This window comes from Phascolarctos cinereus, unplaced genomic scaffold (assembly GCF_003287225.1).
Source record: "Phascolarctos cinereus isolate Bilbo 61053 unplaced genomic scaffold, phaCin_HiC Scaffold_2;HRSCAF=192, whole genome shotgun sequence".
NCBI classification, from domain to species: Eukaryota; Metazoa; Chordata; class Mammalia; order Diprotodontia; family Phascolarctidae; genus Phascolarctos; species Phascolarctos cinereus.
The window spans coordinates 89,374,581-89,401,998 of NW_027555625.1; the positions used below are offsets into that span (position 1 = coordinate 89,374,581).

Sequence of the window (27,418 nt, forward strand, 5' to 3'; positions counted from 1 at the left end):
TTTGCCCTAATCTACTGGCAAAGGAAATGGCAAACCACTCTAGTATCTTTGCCAAGGAAACACCATGGAACAGCATTGGTGTGCCGTGGTCCATGGGGTCACACAGAGTCAGGCAGGACCAAACAACAACTAGATATACTTGGATGTGACTGAGGAAGGTCTAAGTTCACCAAGTTGGTAAAAGCATGGTGATTTTTCTCAACCCTAGCAATTTATGAAGACCAGCTACTAAGTTGTAGTGAATTAGTACATGTTTCAGAGGAAGGAACCACACTGATGAAATCATGAATCTTTAAGGAAGTGAAGTAAGAATAATGCAGTCTTGCCTAATTCCACAGTGTTTTCCAACCCACAGTTTCCCCACGTGACTGTATAATCATGCCAACCATTTCTTTTCCCAGATAGCTTTGTCAGAGTAAATGTGATAAATAGTAGCATCATTATGCTCCGTTCTTTTCCCGTGACCTTTTTCTCTGTGTACAGAACCAGGAAGACAAGCTTAAAATGCCGTCTCACTATGAACTATTATTACTGACATTTCATGGAATAGCTGAGTCAACGTTTCCATACACGGCAAACTCATGGGCCAAAATGATGGCAACCAGGAGCTCTTTCCCCAACAGTCTGAGGCCCATGTAACCATAGTTGGATCACAGTCTCCAGGATCTTGATGGCATCAAGAATGAAAGTCACGGAATTCTTACTTCCAAAATTGTTAGACATATTTATCTTGTAGATTTTTACTCTTTGGGTTTTAAACCACTCTTGCTTATCTAAAAGTAGGAGTTCGTTTTTTTTTTTTTTAGTGGCAGCATTTGTCACTATCTGCTAATCAGGTAATCTCTTATTTTGAACACAATTATTCCTAAAAAGACAAGAAGAGGGATAAATGCATATAAAATGACAAAGTTAGTTGTGAATCTCGACGTGGCACCTGGATAGCTTGTTTCAATGTACTCATTTCCATGAGTGAAGAGACAGAGTGGATTTCCTGCTGATCCATTTGAATCACCTGCCAGAGAAAAGATTGATAGCATCAGGTGTGGCACACACCAGGCTCATTCAGTCAGTAAGCGTTTATCAAATGTCACCATGCTAGGGGCTCTACTTTATCTGTCTAATTTATCAAACATTCAGAACAGTGCAGATAGCCAGGAAGTCAAGTTTCATTGGATCAGATCATGATTAAAAAAAAAAACAAAACAAAATGTATTTGGTGCCTTAGGTTCAAAGTGGAGAAGCTTGGGCTGCTTTCGTTTTGGAGTGACCAGTCATACCTCCAGTGCCTTGGATAAGAATCACAGTCAAGTAGTGCTTGAAGACATTCTAAAATCATTAATGATTTAACTGTGGATATTCAAAATAACTACTGAATACTACCCCATACAGAACTATACCACCCCAAATGTCTCTAGCAGTTGCTGCCAATAATTGTTTGACTTTGTCTTATAAAGCTTTTGCTATAAGAAAAATAATGTATACCAAATGAAATAGTCCTGAAAAAGGCGGATTGCTTCAAGTGAGGAAAGATGAAGTAGTTGGGTTGCATTTGTATCTGGGTAACATCGTAGAGACTTAGGTAGATGCTCAGTATTACCATTTGCTCTACCTCCTTTTAAAATAAGAGGGCTTGGTCCTTCCCCCTAGTTCAGGCTGCTCCTTCATATTCAAGGACCTAAGATGTGGCCTCCCCTGAGCCATTGGGTAAGGTCATGATTAACATAGGTTTTCAAAGCACGTAAACTAATAGAAATTCACAAAAGTTAGAAACTCACAGACAGATCAGAGCACACAGGGTTTCTTTTGTGGTAAACTATTGAGCTATTGAGGCACTAGGTGGTGTAGTAAATAGAGCACCAAGCCTGGAGTCATAAAGATTCATCTTCTTAAATTCAAATCTGGCCTCAGGTACTTCATAGCCACGTGATCCTGATCTAGTCATTTAACCTTGTTTGCTTCGGTTTCCTCATCTGTAAAATGAGCTGGAGAAGGAAATGGCAAACCACTCCAGTATCTTTGCCAGGAAAACCCGAAGTGGGGTCACAAAGAGTTGGACATGGCTGAAAAACAACTAACCAACAAAAATGAGCTATTCCTGATAGAATGCAAAGAAACTCCTTCAACACCTACATAACTGTCCTATTCAAATAAAGAAAATAGAAACCTGAAACAAGGATTTTGTCATGCTTATTATCTCTAAGAACCAACTGGAGTGTTTTAGGCTTGATTTCCTCCAGAAACCAGGTGGTCAGAGTTCACTACAGCCCCACCACGATACCTAAATGTTTCCAGTTTACCTGTACCTAAGGTAATAGCCCTGAAGCATCCTGGAATTTCTACTATTGGTCTTTGTCAGGGGGTAAACCAAAAGAAACACGAGGCAATTGGCAAACAAGTCTTTTATTCCTAAAAATGGTCTTAAATCTAGTTTTCATGATAGGCAATAACTTAAAACTTCTCCCACTGGTTTAACAGAATAATATACATGAACAATGTACAATGTTGTAGAAGACTTACCACAAGTGAAATTCAGTCCATAAAACTCATTGACTATTAGAATCTCAGAACCATATTTTTGAAACAAAACGTAACCCAGGATTTTTAAAGGAATGGGCATTTCATTTATGTTCCTTAAGAAATAGAAGGGGAAAAAAAGGTTAAGGTTAACAAACTGGTTATAGCCTCAACAAATGAAAAGTACATACTTAACATTGAATAAACAGATAGAAAGTCTTACTTTCATTGTATGGTACTGGTGACTATTGTTGTCCTTCATTTTCAGAGAGGACCAGTGACATCAGGGGGTGATTTTTTTTGTGTATGAATTGGATTTAAATGAGGCAGAGTTATGCAGGGTCACCAGCCTCACTCTCTTGTTATCAAAGTCCAGTGGAAGGACAAAAGTCAAGACAACTGACTATAACCCAGGATGCAGTGGATGACCTTGGTGTCTTCGATGTATACATACACACACATACATACACATATGTATATACATACATGTAGATCCCTTGGAATATATGCATCCTTTGGAAAATAATGTCTACCTGACACCTTATGTAGTATGCTGAGCTGTTCAATTGATATTTGTGGATTGTATAGATGGTGTCATTTCTATCTAATTATTTGTGCTATTCAGATGCTCCTGTTTGTAAGTAACAATGATGTTAATTGCATCAAATCATGGACCACAACAGAGCCTTTTGGATGAGTTCCATAACTACTCAAAGGAATTTAACCTAACTATCCACATAAGAAAAATAACACTCATGAAAAATGACTATTGTTCAGAAGTCAGTTATGCAGTTGGAGGAACAGCTTTACAGAACTTTTCCACCAGCATATGTATCTTGGATAACACTGAAAATGGACATTTAATTTGATTTTGGTGAATTACACAAATAAATAAATATTTTCAGGGAGGCAGTTGGGCTTAAGTGACTTATGTGCCCAGGGTCACATAGCTAGTAAGTGTCAACTGTCTGAAGTTGAATTTGAACTCAGGTCCTCTTCACTCCAGGGCTGGTACTCTATCCAATGCACTACCTAATTACCTCTCAAAAGTTATTTTTAACAACCCCAACTTGTTCCAGAAGAATATGGGACTTGTGACTAAACTTAGCTTTGGAGACTGCAAAAACTAGGCTACAAGAAGGAGAGGGAGGGCAAGTCGTGATTGAGTGAAAGTAGAGGTGGAAGTAGTGGAAGGAGCACTCTTTGAACTCAGATGGCCCGGCTGTACTACTTGCTAGTTGTGATGATGAGCAAGTCACTTCATTTTTATGGACATCAGTCTTAACACCTGTAAAATGAGAGGTTTGAACTAGATGATCGCCAAGGGCCCTTATATCTTGAAAACCTATGGGACAAGATTGTAGAGAGATTTGAATGGCAAACAAGGTCATTTGTACTTTTAAAGTGGGAAATCATTAAAGGTTCTTGGACTTTGATATTCTGATATTTCAAAGGATCTGTGATCTCTCTGATGGTGGCACACCCTTCAACCTATTCCTGCCTTCCCATTCTATATGACTTCTGTTCACATTCTCCCATAGGTACAAAAGGGGAAGGAGGCACACCTAACGTGTACCTTCCTTTAGTCCTTGTTGGATACCAAAGAACCTACAGGCCATCCATCAGTTCTCCATCACTCTTGCTTATTTGTTTGATCCATCTTTTTTTTTTTTTGACATACAGCACTCTGATGACATCTTAAAAGTAGTTGTTTAGGAAGAATAATCTGGCAGGCTATGTAGTCTATCTTATGTCGACTAGAGTCTACATAGGTAGACTCGAGTAGGAAAATACATAATAGAGACATCAGTTGGAAAGCTACTGCAGCGGTACAGGTGTTAGGTGTTAAGGGACTAAAGTAATTCCATTGGGAATGGAGAAGCAGCAGCGGATCTTGGCTCTCCAGCTAGACTTCTCTTTGAAAGCTAGGCCTTTTTATAATATTTTCTCTACATAAAATCTAGTCTTCTATATGTATTTTTTAAATCTGTTCTTGTATCTTCTTCCTAGGTAGCTAGCAGGAGTAGTGGATAGGACACTGGATCTGGAGTCAGAATTACCTGAATCTGAATCCTGCCTCAGGCACTCCCTGGCCGTGTGACCCTGGGCAAGTCACAACCTCTGTCTGCCTTGGTTTTCTGATTTTAAAATAGGGATAATAAAAGCATCTACCTTGAGGGGTTGTTGCGAGTATCAAAAAGAGGTTATCTGTGTAAAGCACTTTCCAAACCTTAATGCTCTATATAAATATTAGCTATTATTATTCTCAAACCAAGGTTGAATCCCATAATGATTACCTAACAAATTCTTGTTAATTGAGAAACAACAGAGGCAAGGATTGTTAATACTTTTGTCTTTGTATTTCTAGAACCATGCTTTACACATAGTAAGTCATAATTGAATGTTTGTTGCGCTGCTGAGAACAGTTGTCATAGCATTTGATGACTGATTAAATATAGTGAGCAAGGAAGTTCAAGATTTGTCCAGATATTTATTAAGTGGTTACTATGTACAAAACACCAGCTTATCATTGTAGGGGGAGAGGAAGGTAACTAAGAAATGGTCTCTACCCTCAAAAAATGTACACATATGCTATTAGAAATGGAAAGTCTACTCTAAAGTCATTAGACTTCTGGTTTTCTATATAAAAGGGCATGCCTTAGAATACAAGGTAGTATGTGATAATTAATAAGCAGTTATTTAGTGCCAGCATGGACTAGATTAAGCCCCAGGGATACAGAGGGGAAAAAGCATCTCCTATCTTTGAGGAGCTTACTTTCTATCAGGGGAGACAACATGTTCATGTGTAAGCATAGGCAAAATAAATACAGGATCATTGAGGATGGGGGAGAAGGCTTTAAGAACTAAGTGAATAAATAAAGGTCTCATGAAGGAAATGGTATTTGGGCTGAGCTTTGAAGGAAACTGGGAATTCTGAGCAGTGGATATGAAGAAGGAGTAAGTGCCCAGCCATGGGAGGAAATCATGTAAGACTCAAAGTGGGAATTGACAGGGAAGAAGGAAGGAAGTTTGTTTTTTTTTATTTAAAAAATTCAGTCTTTGAAGAGACTTAAGAAATCAGACTCAATAGTCTCAATATTTCTCAACAGAGAAATATCTTTGTCAAAAACAAAACCTAAGAGTGCTTCCATCATGCTAAAAACACTCATTTAAGCCCACTAACAGCAAATATTCATTAAATATGTGTATAATATCAGTCTAAAGAAAATAGCGTGAAATGTCTAGGCCACTCGTTTTTATGGCGACAGTTGTTTAATCTTCCATAAAACTACCATAAAAGTTACATTTAAAAATAAATTTGTGTCTCATGTATGTAACCAGCAAATAGGAGGGGGAAATTAATTGTTGCAATGTTTTAAAGTATTTGTTGCCTAAACATTAAGACCATAACTAAACCAATAACAGCCTCTCTTTCCCTAAGAACCCGATAATGAAAATGTCACCCAGTTGAGAACTCCTGGGAAAAGGCGATTGGTTCAGATGGTTCAAATTAAGTAAATCTGAACTTGTTTCAAATTGGCTCATTGGTTAAAATGAGAATGAGGAAGATGTTGGGTTGGGTCTATATCTGGATAATTACATGTTAGTGACTTTTATAACAAGAATGACTAAATAGTGCAATAAACATTGTCTGATAAACATTAGACAGACGCCATGAACAGTCGATATCTAAACCTGCCTTATGGCAACATTCTCTGCAGTTACCAGCAATAAATCAGTTCATTGTGAGAACATGTCTAGGTGCAACATCCAAATTTTTAGGTTACTATTGATTGTAAAAGTCATCCATTCATCAGACAAAGTTCTTACCTCAAAAATCCAGACCCAACAAGGACTCCTGCCACGGTCAGCAATGCCACCACACTGTTGACTATATTGGTGTTCTGAACCACACCAAGTAGCACAAGTGTTAGAAGTTCACCAGCTAGATGAGGGACAAAGACAGCAGCAGAAAAATACCCAAATCTGGCCATCTCGGGATGCATACCCAGAGACCTGTAAAGACAAACCCCTGCTTTTAGGCAGCTTTCTCTTTAGGGAATGTTTTGGTCAAGAAAAGGACAGCTAGGTGGCACAATGAATAGAGTGCCAGGCCTGGAATCAGGAAGACTTTTCTTCCTGAGTTCAAATCTGTCTTTAAACACTTACTAGCTGTGTGACCCTGGGCAAGTCACTTAAACCTTTTTTGCCTCAGTTTTCTCATCTGTAAAATGTGCTGGAGAAGGAAACGGCAAACCATTCCAATATCTTTGCCAAGAAAACCCCAAAGGAGGTCACAAAGAGTTGAAATGGCTGAAAAACGACCAAACAACAACAAAATTGGTCAATAATGGTGTTACATCATGCCTCCTACAGAACAGAGTCATGGTTGATGGGGAGTTGAAGGAGTCTCCAGGAAGGCAGCCCTCCAATTAAACAGGCACAGGACAGCCAACATTTCCAGTAGTTCATTCCTGTGGATTGTTTCTATTGGTGTAGGCCCAAAGGTGAGCTCACCTATTACCAGTCTGCAGTAATAATTTTCAACAGCTGGAAAGGTTATACCTAAATATGTTTCATTGCAACTTGGCTAACAGCTAGCCTATTGAAAATATGAATTTTTAGTGCTTGACTTCCTAACATCAATTATGTTTCAGGCTCTTCAAATATGATTTTCTTGGGGGGGGGGTTAGGCAGTTGGGGTTAAGTGACTTACCCAGGGTCACACAACTAGTAAGTGTCAAGTGTTTGGTCTGAGGCCGGATTTGAATTCAGGTCCTTCTGACTTCAGGGCTGGTGCTGTATCCACTACGCTACCTAGCCGCCCCTAAATGTGATATTCTTAATCACTAGCTTTCCCCTTCCTCATCCAATGGAAGTTCTCTCCAGCTTTCAGATGAACAACATAGGAGGTCTTTGGTTCCTACACTTGTGATCTTCAGGAGGCTGACTTCTTAGCATTCTCTGGGTCAGTCTCTCTCTTCCTAGGTGGAATACATGCTTGCTATCAGGTCCCGTCAAACCAATGGTTAAGTTAATTTTTGTTTTGTTTTGTTTTGTTTTTTGCAAGGCAACTGGGGTTAAATGACTTGCCCAGGGTCACACAGCTAGTAAATGTCAAGTATCTGGTCTGAGACCAGATATGAACTCAGGTCCTCCTGACTCCAGGGCCAGTGTTGTATCACTTGTGCCACCTAGCTGCCCCTTCATTTAATTAGTCAGACCAGATAGAGGCTGTTGCTGGAGGACTCCCTCTCTCCTTCAAAGGACCTCCTTTGAATCTCTCAGGTCCTCATGTGTCTAAGAATACCTTGTTTTATACAGTGGTGAGAGGGGTGGAGGGAATAAGCATTTATAAAGGACCTACTATGTACCTATGTATGGTAGTATGATCTCATTTGATCCTCACAACAGCCCTGTAAGGTAGGTGCTATTTTTGCTCTCATTTTACAGTTGGGGAAACGGAGCCTGTTTCATGGTCTAGTGAAACTTACCACAAAGACTTTGGTTTTGGCGTCCTTACCAATAAAGCACGCTGCTGAACATGGCCACACTGAGGATGCTGAAGGGAAGAACGTGCAGGATGTAGGCCAACAGCATTTGCCACTTCTGATATAAACCATCTTGGCTCTGTTGGTCACTAACGGCCCGTAAAGCAGGAACTGTGCAAGCAATGTAGTTTTCGTAAGTCAGTCACTCCAGGACTGAAGAAAGGGGACAGGCTGAAGCTGAACTGAGCTCAGGGTGCGCAAAGACTGGCAGATGAAGACCAGTTGGGAAAGATGGCACGCTAGGCAGGAGCTCACTGCAGCAAGTGCCCTTTCCCCAGCTGGGAAGAAAGGAGGTCAGGATGCATCCAAGGGGCACCCTGTTTGTCCTCAGAACCCAAAGATTAGGGGTCTCTGAATCTCACCCTGGGCAGAGCTGAGAAGCAGGATCAGAGGTGACCTCTTTTCCTGGAGTACTAGAAAGAACACACTGGCTTTGGAGTCATGAGACTGGGTGGGAATTGATGCTTATGTATCGCTTGTGTGACCTTGGGCAAGTCACTTTTCATCTGAACCTCAGTTTCCTTGTCTGTACACTGAGAATGGACTAAGGTCTCTTCCATGTCTCAAATGCTAGAATAGCACTGAATTCTTGCATTTGTCTGCATAGAATATGAATTTTAATATAAATTGGTGGTCCAAATTATTTTCTTCTAATTTGAAGTAGCAATTTCACTACCTCAATAGGAAATATATACAAACACAGTCGAAGATAAGCCCCTGGTGCTTCCCTAAAAACACAAAAGAAAAAAGGATAATGTGCCTTGGTCCCAGCCTAGATTCCAAACAGCTTATCCTCAAACCCATTAATAGAATATGGAGATCTCCATGTAGAGATGGTAGGAAACACAAGATAACCATGACATCTTGGTTTTTAGATCCTGTTTCTAGATTTGTCCCCATAAGGAGTCCACTGTAAGCCAAGGGGCTATACTTTGGTACTCCTGCAGACTCCTGTACTCCTGAATAAATCAGGTATCTGGCTGTCTACCCATATTGAAATTCTGGCTGTAGTGGCCTCAAAATAATCCTGATAAGAATGTAAAAGTATGATATGGTGCAGGCCAAGGCAGTTAATAAGTGATCATCAAGAAATGACTCTCTGAAAACATATCTTTTTTTTTTTTTGCAATTGGGGTTAAGTGACTTGCCCAGGGTCACACAGCTAGTAAATGTCAAGTGTTTGGTCGGAGGCCAGATTTGAACTCAGGTCCTCCTGACTCCAAGGCGGGTGCTCTATCCACTGCACCACCTAGCTGCCCCTGAAAACACACTTTTAAAAAGGAAATGTACAACACACTTCTAAGTTTAATTGTCATTATTAACATTTTCTCTATGTTGTCAAAATCAAGTCATAAACCAAACCATGATTTATATATAGCATTTGCTGATTCCCAAGGTGTAAGTGCTCACACCAAAGATTTAACAATCAGCTAGCCAATAGGGGCTGGCTCCAGCGTACCCTGGCCTTTGTGCGCCAAGCCATGGAACCCGAGGATAGCATCGCTTGGCGAAACAAGCAGGCTGTTTGTCTTTCGTGCCCCTTAGCTCTCCTTTCTTTACTTTTTGCTGTCAATCTCTCCTACCTCTAAGTGCTCCCCCTCCTTACTCTCATTTCAGGGCTCCCAGTGTGTCAGTGCTGTCCAAGGGCCCTTTTTATTACACCCTTTGACATAAGAAATCTGATAGGGTAATTAATTCATAATTAGGCAAAGGCGTTAGTAAGTTGTTAACACCTTTTATGTTAACATTTTAATGTTAACACATTAAATTTAAAAATTAAAATATTAAATTAAAATGTTAACATTTTAAGAATAAGGTCTAAAGAGAATAATACTAAGTTCAAAAGGAATGGTCATCATTTAGTGGTAGAGTTTTTGCACCATGGAAACTGGGTAAGGAAGATTCTTTAGGGGAAGAAAGACCTTCCTCAAATCATACCATCACATAATTCCCCACCTCTTGTCCCTCTACGTAAGGTTGGTCTTAGGGCATACTTACAGAAAGCGAGAGCATTGAGCATGCCAGTATACGGTAATCCGGCCACACATGTATAAAAAAGGCCCACTCGATCCTGGACAGCACCCTTCAGCACATCATTCCTCAGTTGAAGGATAAAAAACATCAGGGGCAAAGCCATGACCACATTCTGAATGAGTCGCACAGATACTGCCATTTTATCTCTCAGCAAGTTTCTCGTTATTTTCCTGAAAGCCCAAGTAAACTTTTTTAAATTCTTCTGCTTTAATGCTATTGAAGTACCATGTAGAAAGGCTGAGAGAAGTACAGAAGAATTTTATGCCAACAAGTTTTAAATGCCAAGATTAAAGTATTATTAGCAATTGAGTTCTAATCAAACCTGGTGGTTTCTGGTGGAGCTCTTACCTTAGGAGGATGCCCAGTTTGGTGAGGGTTCCAGGAGAATCCTTAGTTTTAAAAGGAACTGGTGGCAATGTTTGCAGATGTTTTACTCTTTTTATATTCTCCAAAGTTTGTTGATAAATTACTGAAGTCTTATAGGCAGATCCAATCAATTGCACTCTTTTGTAGGTTTCTATTTCACGTTCTTTACTTTGGGTATCTACTGATGTCAGGTCCACTGGAATTTTCCCAAGAAGAAATTAGCAACTTTAATATTTGCATGTTTCTCTAAATTAACCTTAATTCTCTAAGTTAACATAGTGAATGGTTTTTCACATCTAATCAAAACAAAGTCAGCTCCTAAATCTTATGCAAACAGGATTATTATTGTAAAATCTTAATGCTTTAGTCCTATTTGCACCATAGACATCAGCATTTCAGAAATCTTTCATTTAAAAATAGGTCCAGGTATTTCAAGTGGATATGGGTGAAAAATTAGTACTTTTGTGAAGATAAGTGGATTTTCATGTGGAGTCACCATAAGTGCTGTAGTTGGATTATAAACTCATAAAATATTAGTTTGAAGGGACTTTGTAGATTGGTCATCTAATCTAAATGACATTTTATACAGAGGAAGTTATGGCCAGAAAATGATGATTTGACTTGATTTGTCCAAGGTTCCATATGAAGTCACTGCAAGACTTGGGACCAGATCCCAAGTCATAGAATCCTGAGAACTGGAGCTCTAAGGAACATCTAGTCCAGTTGCCTGATTTTTCACATGAAGGTCACAAAGGCAGTAATTAGAGGAGCAAGGATTTGAACCCAAGGTCCTCTAACTTTTAGATCCAATGCACTTTCCACTACACTCCACTTTAGAAGTCCCTCAAGGTCCTATTGTTTGACTTCCAAGCCAGTCATCTTTCCACTCCAACATGGTACATTCTTGCACAGCTAAAAAACTATACAGCTCAGATACCATACAAAGCTAGTCCTTTGTCAAGTACAAAGGCCAACTGACATAGGAGTGAGGCTGCCATTTGGCTAGTGGATTTGGATCAATATGTTTATGAGCAACAGGAATAATGAGGCATCATTGTTCCTAAAAGACAAACTCTCTTCATTACATTTTGTTACACAGTGAAGACAAATAAGACTAAGAAAGTCCTGTTCTCCACTCTCTGACCTTAAGAACTTCCTCTAGTTTGTGGAAGCTTTACTTTTCTCCACTTAAAATGAGGGCTTGGTAGAGACAGATCTCGAAGATATCGTTAGTCAGATTACCTCTCCATAGCTATCATGGTCAAATGGATGTTACTGAGCTATTCCCTTGAACGGCAGGGTAGAGAGCCAAAGAAGACGTGGGCGTCATTTTAGCAGATCATGATGCTTTCAGTTACAAGGATTTGTTATGGGGTGGCAAAAAAGAGAAACTTACTATAAAAGTCAAATGGATTTGAGTGTTCAGGACAAGGATAGTTGCAGTCAGTGAAGAAGTCAATCATTTCCACAGGCGTCCCACAGAAAACCAACTCTCCACAGCTCATAAGGGCAATTTTATCAAACAGCTGGTTGGACAATAGACTGGGTTAGTGTCTAATTATGCTAAGATGTCGATAACAAAAATAAGTTATGAGAGAGTCCCTTACAGATTCTATCCATGAAGTATCTTCCTTTACAGTTTTGGCTGCCACTACTAACAGTGTTTGCTCTTAATTTTTCTGACTTCATAGCAACAGTGGGATTGGTCAGGAGCTATTATGGGGAGGGACAATTTGTGTAGCAGAAGCCAAGTTCTTGCATGTGACCCTGCCGTCTCATATGGAGACCAGTGAAGCAACTGTCTGGGGTTGGGTTGTAGGTAGGGAGCAGACCTTGCAATGTCCACATCTCAAGCAGCAATAGAGCTGTTATTCTCCCCCCAGTGGCCAACAGAGAGATGAGGTCACTAACCTGGAACAGCTCTGAGCGGGGCTGATGGATGGTGAGGATAACGATCCGGTTTCGATGGGCCAGTGTAGAGAGCAATACCACAATCTGATTTGCTGTCATGCAGTCCAGCCCTGTGGTTGGCTCATCAAACAGCATCACTTCTGTAGGCAGAAAGAGACCAGAACGTGGACTACAGTGATATTTCAGAGTCAAGGACTAAGTCTTGGGATGGTGTGATGGAGAAGTTTGAACTTTCTCATTGAACGTGTCTTGACCCACTTGAAGAAATAAATCAGACAAAAGTCCAAATGAAGAGAATAAAAACCAACTTCTACTGTTGGTCCAAGAGATAGATCATCCTGAAAATGACCCCACTTCCTTTTGGGACTTTAGTCATAGAATATTCTCCATAGAGGGGACTTTGTAAACTGAAAAATGCTAAACAAATAGGAGTACTGTTTTTTTAAGGGGTGGGGGAGGCAGGGCTAGAGAGAGCAGTGTGAAAAATACACTTTTTAGTAGTCACCTGTCCAGGTGATTTGGAACCAGGAGTAGTGCATAGTAAGCCATAGAACTACCTTCATAACAAAGGGCAAGTCACTTAAGCATTCTGGACCTTAAAAAATGATTGGACTACATATCCTCTTCCATTCCAGCTTTAGGTCTATAAACCTATGATTAGAAAAGTTGATTTTGAAGAGCTGAGAGGCAAGAGACTGGTTTTTCTTTAAAATAGCAAAATTTTAACCTTCACCTGCTTTCTAAAACCTGCATGCATTTTTAATGAAGACTAGAATTGCATATCAGGACAATTTTATCTGCTCATAGGCCTGAGATACAGCAGAATTAAATAAGCATGTCAGTCTGATTCTTTGGAGTCTTTCATTTTTTTTCCAAATGAAGAAAACTCACTGTGTTTTTCTTACTCTTTCCTTCTAATAAATAAGGACCAGTTGAAGAACCAAAAGTCTTACTATTGCTTGAATAGATGGGAATTGTAGAGATGAGTTTTCTTTGCCAACAAGAAAGGGTGGTTGCTAACTGGTTCCCCTAGTACTCATCAAAATAACAAATGGCGTCATCATAGGCAAGGGAGATTATGCATACCTTAATCCCTTGCCACAAAAGGTCACTTCCACACCAAAGCTCATTGAGTTTCCTCCCCAAAAAACTTGGCACAGCTGGGAGAGTTGGGGGTAAGATAAGAATGAGAATAATAAATCCCTGTGCATCTGGGACATGCAAAACTTGGGCTTCTTTTAATCTATTACCTTCCAATTGAACAGTAAAATATAACCCTCAAGGTCCAAAGCTCTCTATTACAATACGTATTTTAAATTGGAGTTAGAGAAATCATCAGTAATTCAAAATAAGTGCCACGGTATTTGGAAAATAATTGGGTTTCCAGTTTGGAGAATCCCAACTAATTAAATTTTATAAATACACATACCCCAACAGGAGCCTTATAGATGGACTGGTGGTAACTAGATGTACCATGAGAGACCTTCCAGGAACTGCTTTTGGATAGATCTTGATGAATACTCACTAGGATCCTGGAGGAGCTGGGCTGCAATGGAGATGAGGCGCCTTTCACCACTCGAAATTCTCCCAGAGGCTCGTTTCCCAATCAGCTTGTTAGCCAGATGGCTGAGGCTCATTTCCGCCATTACTGCCTCCACCTGCAGGAGACACAAAGCCTAGGCCGGACTAGAGCATCACTTGTTCCATTTATGAAATTTAGTCCTTCTCAGGTAATGGAAACACTGACCCTGGCTGGTGGACAGAGTAAATTTTTAAAAAAAATTTTTTTTTTTGGACAGAGTAAATTGTAAATGGCCCAAAAGATTCAACACACTACCCTGTGGGAGTCAGGAAATCAGTAGCATTGTAATAGAAGTCAAATCAATTTGAAATGGGTTCTTTCCTGCCGTCACAGAGAAGGACCCTAGAACCAGCTCACATTGTTTCTTGGCCTTGGTTATGAGATGCCAACTTCATGCAAATTTCTTTGCATCCTTTGAGCCTGCTACAAAGTTCCAAGGAACAATTCTCCTTGCAGAGAAAGAGTCATGATAGATGAGCTAGCCCTCCAAATGGATATGAGATTAAGGTCAGAGTTGACAGTATGAACTAAAGCAGGTAGAGGACCAGAGTTGAAACTCTGAGATGGCTTTTGCATTCTGTTTAGACATTATGAGTCTTTAAAATAGAGCAGGTGAAGTAGGGATACATGGGTATGTGTACAGAGGAAGGGAAAGAATGCAAATGCTTCTATGGGTTGTTGAAACCTCTAATCCATCACCTCCCTGTTATACCTTGACCTACCCTGCTGCTCTTTGAGAGAGATGAAGCTGCAGATTTCTCTGAGGCTGGGTCACTTGAGCATCACTGGGAAAGGAGCTCTTCAACCATGAGCCTGTAAGAGCTACTTACCCTATTTTGGAAGAAGTCTTTGGAGCCCTCACGAATGGCCAATTTTGCAGTATAAGACAGTGTCTCTTGTACTGTGAGGTTACTCAACAAAGTTTCATTCTATAGCAGTGGCAGGAAAGAGGAGTTAATGAACAAATGAATGATAAAAAGCATTTATTAAGCACTTACTACGTGGCAAGTACTATACTGAGCACTGAAGATATAAAACAAACCAGACAATTCCTGCCATCCAGGACTTCCTCCCTAATTCCCACTCAAATCAGTAGATCTCCAGAGGATGGCTGACTACTACTTTCAGGATTCTAGGACCCTAAGGAGCTAGGTTTCAAATACTGTCCCTCATGAGCCCCCAGTAGTGTCCTTCCCCTAATAATCAGCCATAGTTAGCTTTTTAGCAAAGGTATTTTCTAAGATGGTACATTAAGAATAACTACAAAAATATTAGAACTTAAGCTGTTAAAAGAGAAAGATATCAGATTTTCAGGGTTCTGCTTCAGCCCTGACTACTATACTTTGTGGGTTTGAGATCAGAAAAGGCAGAAACCCTACCTGCAGGACATAGGAGAAGCAATCTTGAAATTCCTCTCTTTCCAACCGCTGCCCATTCACACACACTTCTCCGAGGAAGGTACCTTTGCGTCTTAATCTGCCAGATATGGCATCTAGCAAAGTCGTTTTTCCAGAACCTGTGAAGGTAGAAGAAACATCTTCATCCACCTACTTTCTGGGAATTTGCATTTGTTGTTTGCTGTAAGAATGCATGGCCTACCAAGATGAACCAAAAACAAACAAAAAACAAAAACCTTTTTCATTCCATCCAAGACAACACCCAGACCCTTGCCTGCTATAATGATGCTTCAGCTGCAATGGCCGATGATCCCATCTTGACTTCTGTTGCTGACTCATGTATCAAACAAAACTAAAGGCATAGCCCACTGTCTTTTACCAGGATACAAACTATGGTATGAATAAGGATATGCTGCTAGTGCTTTTTAAAGTGTTTGTTCTTAATTAAGTCTGGGATCTGACACTAGTTGTGTGATACTGACAAAATTACCTCACCTTTCTATGCCTCAGTTTTCTGATTTGGAACATTTTTTGGGATAAATTGGAGATAATTTTATTTGTACTATCTACCTCATAGGGCTATTGTGAGAACAAATTAGACACCTTAAATTGATGTATGATATAAGTAGTAGTAATTGTTTATTGGTTACTTTCGTCTGGTTATTGGTTTATGGGAGAGGGATTAGTAAGAGGATGCATATTGCAATGGACAGTGCTGGATCTAGACTGAGGGAAGACAGGGGTTCAAATCCTGCTGTGTGACCAAGGGCAAGTCACTTGATATATCTGAGCCTCAGTCAACTCACCAAGATGCTTCTATTAAGTTTTAAACTATCAGGCTGATGGGGCACTAAAATTTCTGCCTTTGGGCTTGTCTGAGCCAGTGGCAAAATGTGGGACATTAACTTGTGAGCAATTTGAAACAGAAATTTTGTTCTGTCTACAAGCCTACAAGCCTGCACTTAATGCTGCAAATTTTACATGACCGGAAATAATAAGAGATACTGACTGTTGCTAAGAGGACTATTACTACAAACTTGCCTGAAGTTTATTTGTGGTGAGAAAGTATTTTTTCTTTGTTTTCTCTGGGTCTTGTCTGTGGGGTTGGGGGAGGGGTGGGGAGGTATGTCTAGGATAATCTCTTCCATTTGGGCTGTAAGTCCAAAAGGGCTACTGCTAACCATCAGTGAGCTCAAAAATGTAGAAGAGAAAATGTGAGAGGAGAATCTCAGGTGTTTCCTGATGCCCTGGAAACAAGGGAATAGATATCATTCAACGTGTACTTACTGAGTACCTACTTTTAAAATTATTATCATTTTAAACTTAAATACAAAATGCAAATATTCACAGCCATATAAAAAAATGCTCCAGATCACTAATAATAAGAGACGTGCATACCAAAAACAACCCTGACGTTTTATCTCACACCTTGGAAATGGGCAAAAATGTCAAAAAATAGCGATGGTCAATATTGAAGGGGTTGTAGAAGAGTAAGCACAGTAATACGTTGTTGGTGGAACTGTGAAATTGTACAATCATTTTGGAAATCAATTTGGAATTATGCAAATAAAATGACAAAAAGGTCCATACTCTTTGAACCAGATACTCCATGACTAGACTCATACCCCAGGAAAGCCACTGATAAGGGGGGGAAATCTATTTATAGTGAAAAATTGGAAACAAAGTAGATGTCCATTGATTGGGGAATGGCCAAATAAAGTGTGGTATATATGATGTCTGTGATATGTATAGAGAAACATGGAAAGATTGATATGAACTGATGCAGAATGAAGTCAGCAGAGCTAAGAAAGCAGTATATACAGGGACTACAACAATGTAAATGGAAAGAACTACCACCAAAAAATCAAAAGCAGACATAATAAAATTATAAAGATCAAACAGGACCCAAATGAAGAGGATGAGAAGATACTCCTAAATTACCCCTTCGTGGAGGTGGGAAGTCCACAGGTGTTACACACTGCACATCCAGACTTTTTCAATGTATCGATCAATTGTGCTAACTTTTTTCCCTTTCTTAAAAAAAATAGTATTGGTCATGTGAGATAGCTCTGTAAGGGGGAGGGGGAGAAGGGGAAGGATACTTGGGATAAGTATAGTGATATGAGAAACAAAAAATATCAATAAAAACTAAAACCAAACCAAAACAAAAAACTTGTGGGATGCTCCTTCCACCTATGCTGATTGCAGCTCCTCTTCTCCTTAGTAGATGGTCTTTGTGAGTTGCTGTGAGGAAAAAAAAAATCTACATCTTGTAACTCACCTGGTATTTAGTCTTTTCCAACCTCACTAGACTGAACATTGGAAAGAGCTCAGGAATCAGAAAAGAACCCGCAAACTTGGGGCAGCTAGGTGGCACAGTGGATAGAGCACCAGCCATGGAGTCAGGAAGACCTGAGTTCAATTCTGGCCTCAGACACTTGACACTTACTAGCTGTGTGACCCCGGGCAAGTCACTTAACCCCACTGCCTAGCAAAATACAAAAACAAACAAACAAAAAAACCTGCAATCCCTCAGCGTTGTCATTTGAGCTACTTATGGAAGTTAAGAGCCCCTTTGCCTTGCCATCCACACCACTGCTTCCCTCTTTGGACTTCTGAAGCTTTCCAGCCATTCCACAGCTAAATTTTATTTTAAATGTCATCTTCCCCAATTGGAATATGAGGTCCTTGACATCCAGGACTGTAGTAAATTATTTGTATTCCCAGTACTTAGCACAGTGCTTTGTACATAGTGAGAGCTTAATAAATGCCTTTTTCATTCATTTATCCATTAATTAGAGTGATTAGTTCATGCTAAGAGTACCAAAGATAGTCATTTTCAAATAACACGCATGAATATATGTAATATACTCCTATAATATGGACATACATAATGTATTCCTGTAACATTCCTGTAATAAATACATACATACTACAGATACATTATATGCATTATACATATATACATGTATATGTATGTACATCATAGGAGAGTAGCCCATGGGTTTCTTAGAGGTCCCCAATGGGCCGCTGGTGGTCCAGAGACCACCTTTCTCTGAAGATTTATGCGAGCCAATTCAGATTAAAGTAAGCAAAACCAAGAAAACAATCTATAAAATGACTAATAATGAAAACATTGAAATGTATTTCCGATTGATGCCTTGGGCAATCTTGACTTCAGAAGACTGGTGGAGAAGGAAAGAAGCAGCCTCCCTCCTCTCTGCCTGCAGCAGATGAAATACTGGCAAAACATCATCAACAACAACAAAAGAAATATTGGTGGAGAATGTCAGATATAGCCAATGTGTTGGTTTGTTTTGCTCACTATCTCTTCGTTATGAGGGAGGGTTCAGTGGGAGATGGGGGTCATTAGGTAGTAACAAAGATATAAATAAAAATAAGCAGCAATCAAATATTCTTAAGAATGAAAGAAAAAAGGGCTGTGCTTATGTGGTTCTCTAATCCATGCCCCTCCCCCCAGCCCCATCCCTAGGTAATACTGTAGTTAAATCATTTCAAAAGATAGCAATAGAGGACTTCTGGGAGCCGAGATGGCAGAGCAAGTAGTAAATTGCTGTAGCTCTGCCTGATTTACCTCCAAACACCCATAAAATAGTGCCCCAGAACAAATCCTGGAAAGTGGAGCCAGTGGAAAGATAGGGTGGAGTGGTCTTTTAGCCCAGGAGACTTGGATGAATGGCAAGAAAAGTCTGTCTCACTCTGGTAAGAGGGGAGTGAAGTCCAGGACAACAAGCATTCCAGCAAAGTAGCAGCAAGCCCCATCTCAGCAAATCAGCAGGAGATCCTGAGCCCCAGTGTAGTGGAGCAGCCAAACACCAACAACAGGCCTGTCCACATGCCTTAGCATAGCCAGGGGAGCTGGCAGACCCCAGCTCAGAGAACCATCCCATGCTTCAGCAGAGCCTCAGGCAAATAGGCATCTTCGGGTGGCTGGGCATGGCTCTGGGCAGGTAGGCAGCCTCCAGTGTCCAGACCTCCATGTGCTTCAGCACAGCCCAGGGCAAACAGGCACCTTCCAGTGGCCAGACCTCCACAGGATTCAGTGTAGCCCCAGAGAAACACAGAAATATCCCACTGGGCCTCAGCACATGCCAGATACCACCACTAGGACTCCAGTTCAGCACCACGTAAGCTGCCAGACCCATATGGCCTCCAGCATCACCGGTAACCCCACCACCACCACATCTCCTTAACACAGCATCAGACAGGAGGGTCCTCTGTGGGCCTCAGGGCAACATCAGCACAGGTAAACAGCCAGGACCTGTAGCCATTGGCACAAGAAGCCTGAGACAGAGTGCCTTCCACCCTTGGAAGAGAGATCAAATTTAAAAGAAAGGAAAAAAGCCCCCCTCCAAAAAAAAGATGAACAAAAAACAACAATAACAAATCCGACCGTAGAAAAGGTATTATGGTGACAGAGAAGACCAAGTCACTAACTCAGGAGAGAACAACAATAGCAAAACATTTACAGGCAAAATCTCAAAGAAAAATGGGAAGTGTTTTCAAGCCCAGAAAGAACTTGTGGAAGATCTCAAAAAGGAGCTTAAAAATCATTTAAGAGAGGTAGAAGAAAAATTGGGAAAATAAATGAGAGTGATGCAACAGAATTATGAAAAAAGAGTTAACAACTTGGAAAACTGTTTAAAAAGTAAAACCTGCCAAATGGAAAAGGAGATACAAAAATCCACTGAAGAAAACGGTTCCTCAAAGAGTAATTGGCCAAATGGAAAAGAAAGTACAAAAGCTAATGGAGGAAAACAATACCTTAAAAATTAGAATTGGGCAAGTGGAAGCTAATGACTCTATGAGACATCAAGAATTGATCAAACAAAGGGCAGCTAGTGGCACAGTGGATAGAGCACCAGCCCTGAAGTCAGGAGGACCTGAGTTCAAATCCAGCCTCAGACCAAACATTTGGCACTTACTAGCTGTGTGACCCTGGGCAAGTCACTTAACCCCAATTGCCTAAAAAGACAAAAAAATAAAGAATTGATCAAACAAAATCAAAAGAATGAAAAAATGGAAGAAAATGCAAAATACCTTATTGGAAAAAACAACTAACCTGGAAAATAGATCTGGGAGAGACAATATCAGAATCACTGGACTACCTGAAAGCCATAATCAAAAGGAGGACCTGGACAACATCTTTCAAGAAATTATCAAGGAAAATTCCCCTGATATCCTGGAACCAGAGTGCAAAATGGACATTGAAAGATCCACCAATCACTTTACGAAGGAGATTCCAAAATAAAAACTCCAAGGAACATTTTAGCTAAATTTCAGAACAATCAAGTCAAGGAAAAAATACTACAAGTAGCCAGAAAGAAACAATTCAAATATCAGGAAGTCACAATCAGGATTACACAGGACTTGGCAGCTGCAACATTGAAAGATCAGAGGTCATGGAACATGACATTCCAGAAGCCAAAGGAGCTAGGACTACAACCAAAAATCACTTATCTAGCAAAATTAAGCATAATATGTCAAGGGAAAAAATGGTCATTCAATGAAATAGAGAAAGGATTTCAAGCTTTCATAAGGAGAAGACCAGAACTAAAGCAAAAATCTGACCTCCAATATCAAGACCAAAGAGAAGCATAAACAGGTAAAAAGAGAAAAGAAAATATAAGGGATTTAATAGAGCTAAAAACTATTTATATCCCTACATGGGAAGATGATACTTGTAATTCTTAAAAATTGTAACTTGAGGGAATGACATAAAAAACAGATATAGAGAGAAGTACAATGGGTGCAGAAGGAAGGGAGAGGTAGAATGGAGTTAATTATTTCACATGAAGAGGCACCAAAGATTTATTACAGTGGAGAGGAAAATGGGAGGGTGGGTGAGGAGCATTGCTTGAACCTAACTCTCATTAATGTTGGCTCAAAGAGGGAATAATATACACAATCAGTTGAATATATCTTATCCGACAGGGAAGTAGGAGGGGAAGAGAACAAGTAAAAGAGAGGGCAGATCAAGGGAGGTAGTAGACAGAAGCAAAACACTGGTGAGGAGGGAAAGGATGAAAGGAGAGAAAGGACAAACAAGAAGAGGAATAGGATGGAGGGAAATACACAGTTAGTAATCATAACTGTGAATGTGAATGGGATGAACTCTCCCACAAAACAGAAGCGGATAGCAAAGTGGATCAAAAACCAGAATCTTAGAATATATTGTTTACAGGAAACACAGAGCAGAATCTATTATGCTTCAGCTGAAGTTAAAAAAAAAATAACAGGAGTAGCAACCCTGATCTCAGACAAAGTAAAAGCAAAAATAGACCTAATTAAAAGAGATAAGGAAGGAAACTACATTTTGCTAAAAAGTGCCGTATACAATAAAGCAATATTAATACTAAACATACATACACCACGTGGTACAGCATCCAAATTCTTAAAAGAGAAGTTAAGTGAGTTACAGGAAGAAATAGACAGCAAAACTATACTAGTGGGTGATCTCAACTGTCCTCTCTCAGAACTCAATAAATCCAACCAAAAAACTAAACAAGAAAGAAACTAAGGAGGTAAATAGAATATTAGAAAAGTTAGATATGACAGACCTTTCGAGAAAACAGAATGGGAACAGAAATACACCTTTTTCTCAGCAGCAAATGGCATCTACACAAAAATTGACCATGTAATAGGACATAAAAACCTCAAAATCAAATAGGCAGAAGTAGTAAATATATTCTATTCAGATCATAATGCAATTAAAAATTACATTCAAAAAAGGACAGTGTAAATATAGATTAAAATTAAGGGCAGCTAGGTGGCACAGTGAATAGAGAACTGGCCCTGAAGTCAGGAGGACCTGAGTTCAAATCTGGCCTCAGACCAAACACTTGACACTTACTAGCAGTGTGACCCTGGGCAAGTCACTTTACCCCAATTGCCTAAAAAAAAAAATAATTGGAAACTAAATAATCTAATCCTAAAAAATCAGTGGGTCAAAGAACAAATGATAGAAACAATCAAAAATTTAATTAAAGAGAATTACAACAATGAGATGACATAGAAAAATTTATGGGATGCAGCCAAAGCAGTACTTAGGGGAAAATATATTTCTCTAAATTCTTAGAGAAAAAAAAATGGAAAAAGAACAGATCAATGAATTGGTCATACAACTAAAAAAAATAGGAAAAGAACAAATTAAAAATCCCCGATTGAGCACCAAATTGGAAATCCTGAAAATCAAAGGTGAGATTAATAAGAATGAAAGTAAGAAAAATATTGAGCTAATAAATAAATCTAGGAGCTGTTTTATGAAAAAACCAGTAAGATAGATAAGCCATTGGTCAATTTGATTAAAAATAAGAAAGATGAAAATCAAATATTCATTACCAACAATGAAGAAGAAATTAAAGCAATCATTAGGAAATACTTTGTGCAATTATATGCCAGTAAATTATATGCTCAGACAATCTGAGCAAAATGGATGAATATTTCCAAAAATATAAATTACCCAGATTAACAGATCAGGAAATAAAATGCCTAAATAACCCCATCTTAGAAAAAGAAATTGAACAAGCCATTAATGAACTCCCTAGGAAAAAAATCCCCAGGGCCAGATGGGTTCACAAGTTCTTAAACATGTAAAGAACAATTAATTCCAATACTATATAAACTAACTAGGTGGAATCCTACCAAACTCCTTTTATGACACAAATATGGTGCTGATATCTAAATCAGGAAGAGCTAAAACAGAGAAAGAAAATTATAGACCAATTTTCCTAATGGATATTGAAGCAAAAATTTTAAACAAAATACTAGCAAGGGCAATTACAGCAATATATCACAAGGATTATATACTATGACTATGTGGGATTTCTACCAGGAATGCAGGGTTGGTTCAATATTAGGAAAGCTATTAATATAATTGACCATATCAATAACAAAACCAACAGATATCATATGATTATCTCAACAGATGCTGAAAAAGCTTTTGACAAAATACACCACCCATTCCTATTAAAAATACTAGAGAACATAGGAATAAAGGGAGTGTTCCTTAAAATGATAAGCAGTATCTGTCTAAAACCATCAACAAGCATTATAAGACAAATGAGAAGCCTTCCCAATAAGATCAGGGGTGAAGAAAGGATGTCTATTATCACCACTGGTATTCAATCTAGTACTAAAAATGTTAGCTGTAGCATTAAGAGAAGTAAAAGAAATTGAAGAAATTAGAATAGGCAGTGAGAAAACAAAACTATCGCTCTTTGCAGATGATATGATGGCATACTAAGATAACCCTAGAGAATCAACTAAAAAAGTTACTTGAAATAATAACAACTTTAGCAAAGTTGCAAGGTATAAGATAAACCCAAATCATCAGCATTTCTTTATATGACCAATAAAACACAGCAGCAAGAGACAGAAAGAGAAATTCCATTTCAAATAACTGTAAACAATATAAAGTACTTAGGAGTCTACCTGCCAAGACAAACTATATGAACACAATTACAAAACACTTTTCACGCAAATAAAGTCAGATCTCAACAACTGAAAACTATCAGTTGCTTATGGGTAGGTCAAGCCAATATAATAAAAATGGCAATTCTGACTAAACTGATTTACTTATTCAGTGCCATGCCAATCAAACTACCAAAATATTGTTTTATAAAGCTAGAAAAAAGAAAAACAAAATTCATCTGGAAGAACAAAAGATCAAAAATATCAAGGGACTTAATGAAAAAAAAATTCCAAAGAAAGGAGGCCTATCAATACAAAATCTCAAACTATATTATAAAGCATAATCATCAAAACTATCTTGTACCAGCTAAGAATTGGAGTGGTGGATCAGTAGAATAGATTAGGTACACAAGACACAGCAGTCAATGACCATAGTAGTGTAGTGTTTGACAAACTCAAAGATGCCAGCTTTTGGGATAAGAACTCCATATTTAACAAAAACTGCTGAGAAAACTGGAAAAAATAGGACACAAACTAAGTATAGCCTAACATCTCACACCACATATGAAGATAAGGTCAAAATGCGTGCATGATTTAGACATAAAGGGTGACACTATAAGCAAATTAGAAGACCAAGGCATAGTCTACCTGTCAGATCTATGGAAAAGGGAAGAATTCATGATCAAACAGGAGACAGAGAGGATTACAAAATGTAAAAGAGGTCATTTTGATTATATTAAATTTAAAAAGCTTTTGTACAAAAAAACCAATGCAACCAAGATTAGAAGGAAAGCAGAAAGCTGGGAAACAATCTTTACAATAAGTGTCACTGACAAAGGCCTCATTCCTCCAAATATATAGAGAACTGAATCAAATTTATAAGAATACAAATCATCCCTCAATTGATAAATGGTCAAAGGATATGAACATGCAGTTTTCAGATGAAGAAATCAAAGTTATCTATAGTCATGTGAAGAAGCATTCTAAATCATTTTTGATTAGAGAAATGCAAATTAAAACAACTGTATCCGATTTGCTAATATGACAAAAAAGGAAAGTGATAAATGTTGGAGAGGATGTGGGAAAATTGGGATACTGATGTACTGTTGGTGGAGTTGTGAAGTGATCCAAATATTGTGGAGAGCAATTTGGAACTGTGCAAACCCTTTGATCCAGTAATAGCACTACTAGATCCATATCCCAAAGAGATCATAAGAAAGGAGAAAAGACCTACATGTGTGAAAATATTTATAGCAGCCTTTTTCATGGTGGCAAAATATTGGAAATTGAGGGAATGCCCATCAATTGCGGAATGGCTGAACAAGCTATGGTATATGAATGTAATAGAATACTATTATGCAATAAGAAATGATGAACAAGCAGATTTCAGAAAATCCTGGTAAGACTTGTACAAATTGAGGCAAAATGAAATGAGCAGAACTAGGAAACATTATGCACAATATCAGCAACATTGCGTGATGATCAACTGTGAACGACTTGGCTCTTTTCAGCAGTACAATGATCCAAGACAAATACAAAGGACTCCCAAAGGAAAATGCTCTCCACATCCAGATAAAGAACTGATGGTTACTGAATGCAGATCAAAGCACATTTTTTTTCACTTTGTTCTTTCTCATGGGTTTTTAAAAATCTGTTTCTTCTTTCACAACTATGACTAATATGGAAATAATTTTTACATGATAGTACATATATAAACTATATCAAACTTTCTACCATTTTCAGTAGAGGGGAGGGGAGGGAGAAGGGGAGGGAGGGATGGAGAACAATTTGGAACTAAAAATCTTACAAAAATGAATGCTGGGGCAGATAGGTGGCACAGTGGATAGAGCACTGGCCCTGAAGTCAGGAGGACCTGAGTTCAAATCCGAACTCAGACCAAACACTTGACACTTACTAGCTGTGTGACCCTGGACAAGTCACTTAACCCCAATTGCCTAAAAAAAAGAATGCTAAAAATTTTCTTGACATGTAAATGGGGAAAAAATAAAATACTATAAAAAATGTAGCAATATACTCTTTAAATTTTTTAAAAGATTTCCTAGCTTCCGTTGATAAAATAAAATAATATCATGTAATAAATCCTTTATTTAGTCGAAAAATAAGCTCTGAGTGGATCAGAGTCAAGCTTAGTTTTTTAAAATGATGACCATTAATCAAAATATCTCCCAGGTTATACTATCTTAGGTCCTTTACAATCAGGAATTTCCTTCTGATCTCCAACATCAACCTTCTGTTCACCACCAGCCATATCACAGCCCTTTATTCTTCTTCATACTTTTGGTTTGACATTTAGAACATTTCCAACTTACCAGAGCTTCCCAAAATCCCCAGGATCTGCCCACTCTCAACATACAAAGAGATGTCTTTGAGGATCTCTCTGGTCCATTTTTTCCAATATGAACCAATGTCCCACCAAGGGCCAAAACGCTCCCTTGAAAGGAAACAATGTTGGGGTCAACATAGCACTGAGAACCAGCAAAAAGATACCTCTAATTTTTCAATTTCCATTCATTATCTTAGAAGCATCTTCCCTCCTGTAGCACATCCAATTTGGTCCCTCCCCCAAACCCTGCCCATTATACATTTGGCCCTTTGTTTTGTGTATATACGTAGCCTTCCAAATCTTGGCCCAGCACAGAAAGTTAGGCTTTGAGTGGGCAGAGACTGGCTCAGGTTGGAGCAGAATGGGAGAGGAAGGAACATCACTGGCCGCTTCCAGCCAGCCCAGGCTTTGGTAACAAGTTCTCTTCTAGAGGAGGTGGAGTCTGGAGGGAAAATGGAAGTGCAAATAGAGCCAGCAGAGTCTCCCTATTTAGGGAGGAACTATTGGCTTGTCGCCTCCACATACCCTGGCTACCAGCCACCTACTTTATAACATCACTGTCAACAGCCCAGAGCCTAGAGACTGGGCAATGGAAGTAGGAATGGAACCCAGCATTTCCTTTGCTTCTCTGTCACATTCTCACTCCTACACCATGGACTCCTATCATATCCTTAGTGGGTCCACCCAAGGGGATAGCCAAGGAAAGTCTCAGCTGGAAGAAGTAAAGAAAGGAAGAGCAGGGCAGCTAGGTGGTGTAGTGGCTACAATTCCGGCCTTGGAATCAGGAGGATAGGTCCAAATCCAGCCTCAGACACTTGACACTTACTAGCTGTACTAGCTGTGTGACCCTGGGCAAGTCACTTAACCCCGATTACCAAAGCAAAAAAAACAAAAAAAGGAAGAGCGGGCCTCCATTTATCCCTTACCTGATAGTATAGGAAACCTGGTGAATGCTTAGCTTGTGGCGAGGTGGCATGGATGACAAATCAGCTGGTTCCTCTGGAGGGTCCTGGCAGTTTCCCCAATTCTCATTCCCTATGCCCCTCATGGCTGTCAAAAGTTGGTGCTTCATCACTAATCAGGCAATGAAGACTGGTAGTTTCTGAGGTAGCCTTCTGCTGGTAAGCAAATATAGCAAAAATAGCAACAACCAGGTCACAGAATACCTTGTCAGGCTCACAAAATGCCAATGAAGAGGAAGCCAGAGGCAACCTGTTTTCTCACAATCAGTCTCACCAACTAGAGTAAGGGGGAGCATGGGCCTGGCCAGAGTTTTCTTAATCAG

At 39.3% G+C, this 27,418-nt stretch overlaps 1 protein-coding gene across 1 annotated transcript; it reads right to left on the minus strand.

The window, feature by feature from the left end:
* Positions 1 to 277: 277 nt before the first annotated feature.
* On the minus strand, positions 278 to 27,301 carry ABCG5 (ATP binding cassette subfamily G member 5). Its single transcript, XM_021001309.2, has 13 exons — positions 27,060 to 27,301; positions 26,120 to 26,241; positions 15,339 to 15,475; positions 14,790 to 14,888; positions 13,903 to 14,035; positions 12,378 to 12,517; positions 11,863 to 11,992; positions 10,449 to 10,662; positions 10,065 to 10,270; positions 8,039 to 8,177; positions 6,346 to 6,531; positions 2,518 to 2,630; positions 278 to 1,012 (listed from the first exon to the last, which is right to left on the minus strand). Exons 1-13 carry the CDS (start codon positions 27,203 to 27,205, stop codon positions 822 to 824), a joined length of 1,956 nt encoding a protein of 651 aa, XP_020856968.1. The 5' UTR covers positions 27,206 to 27,301; the 3' UTR covers positions 278 to 821.
* Positions 27,302 to 27,418: the final 117 nt, after the last annotated feature.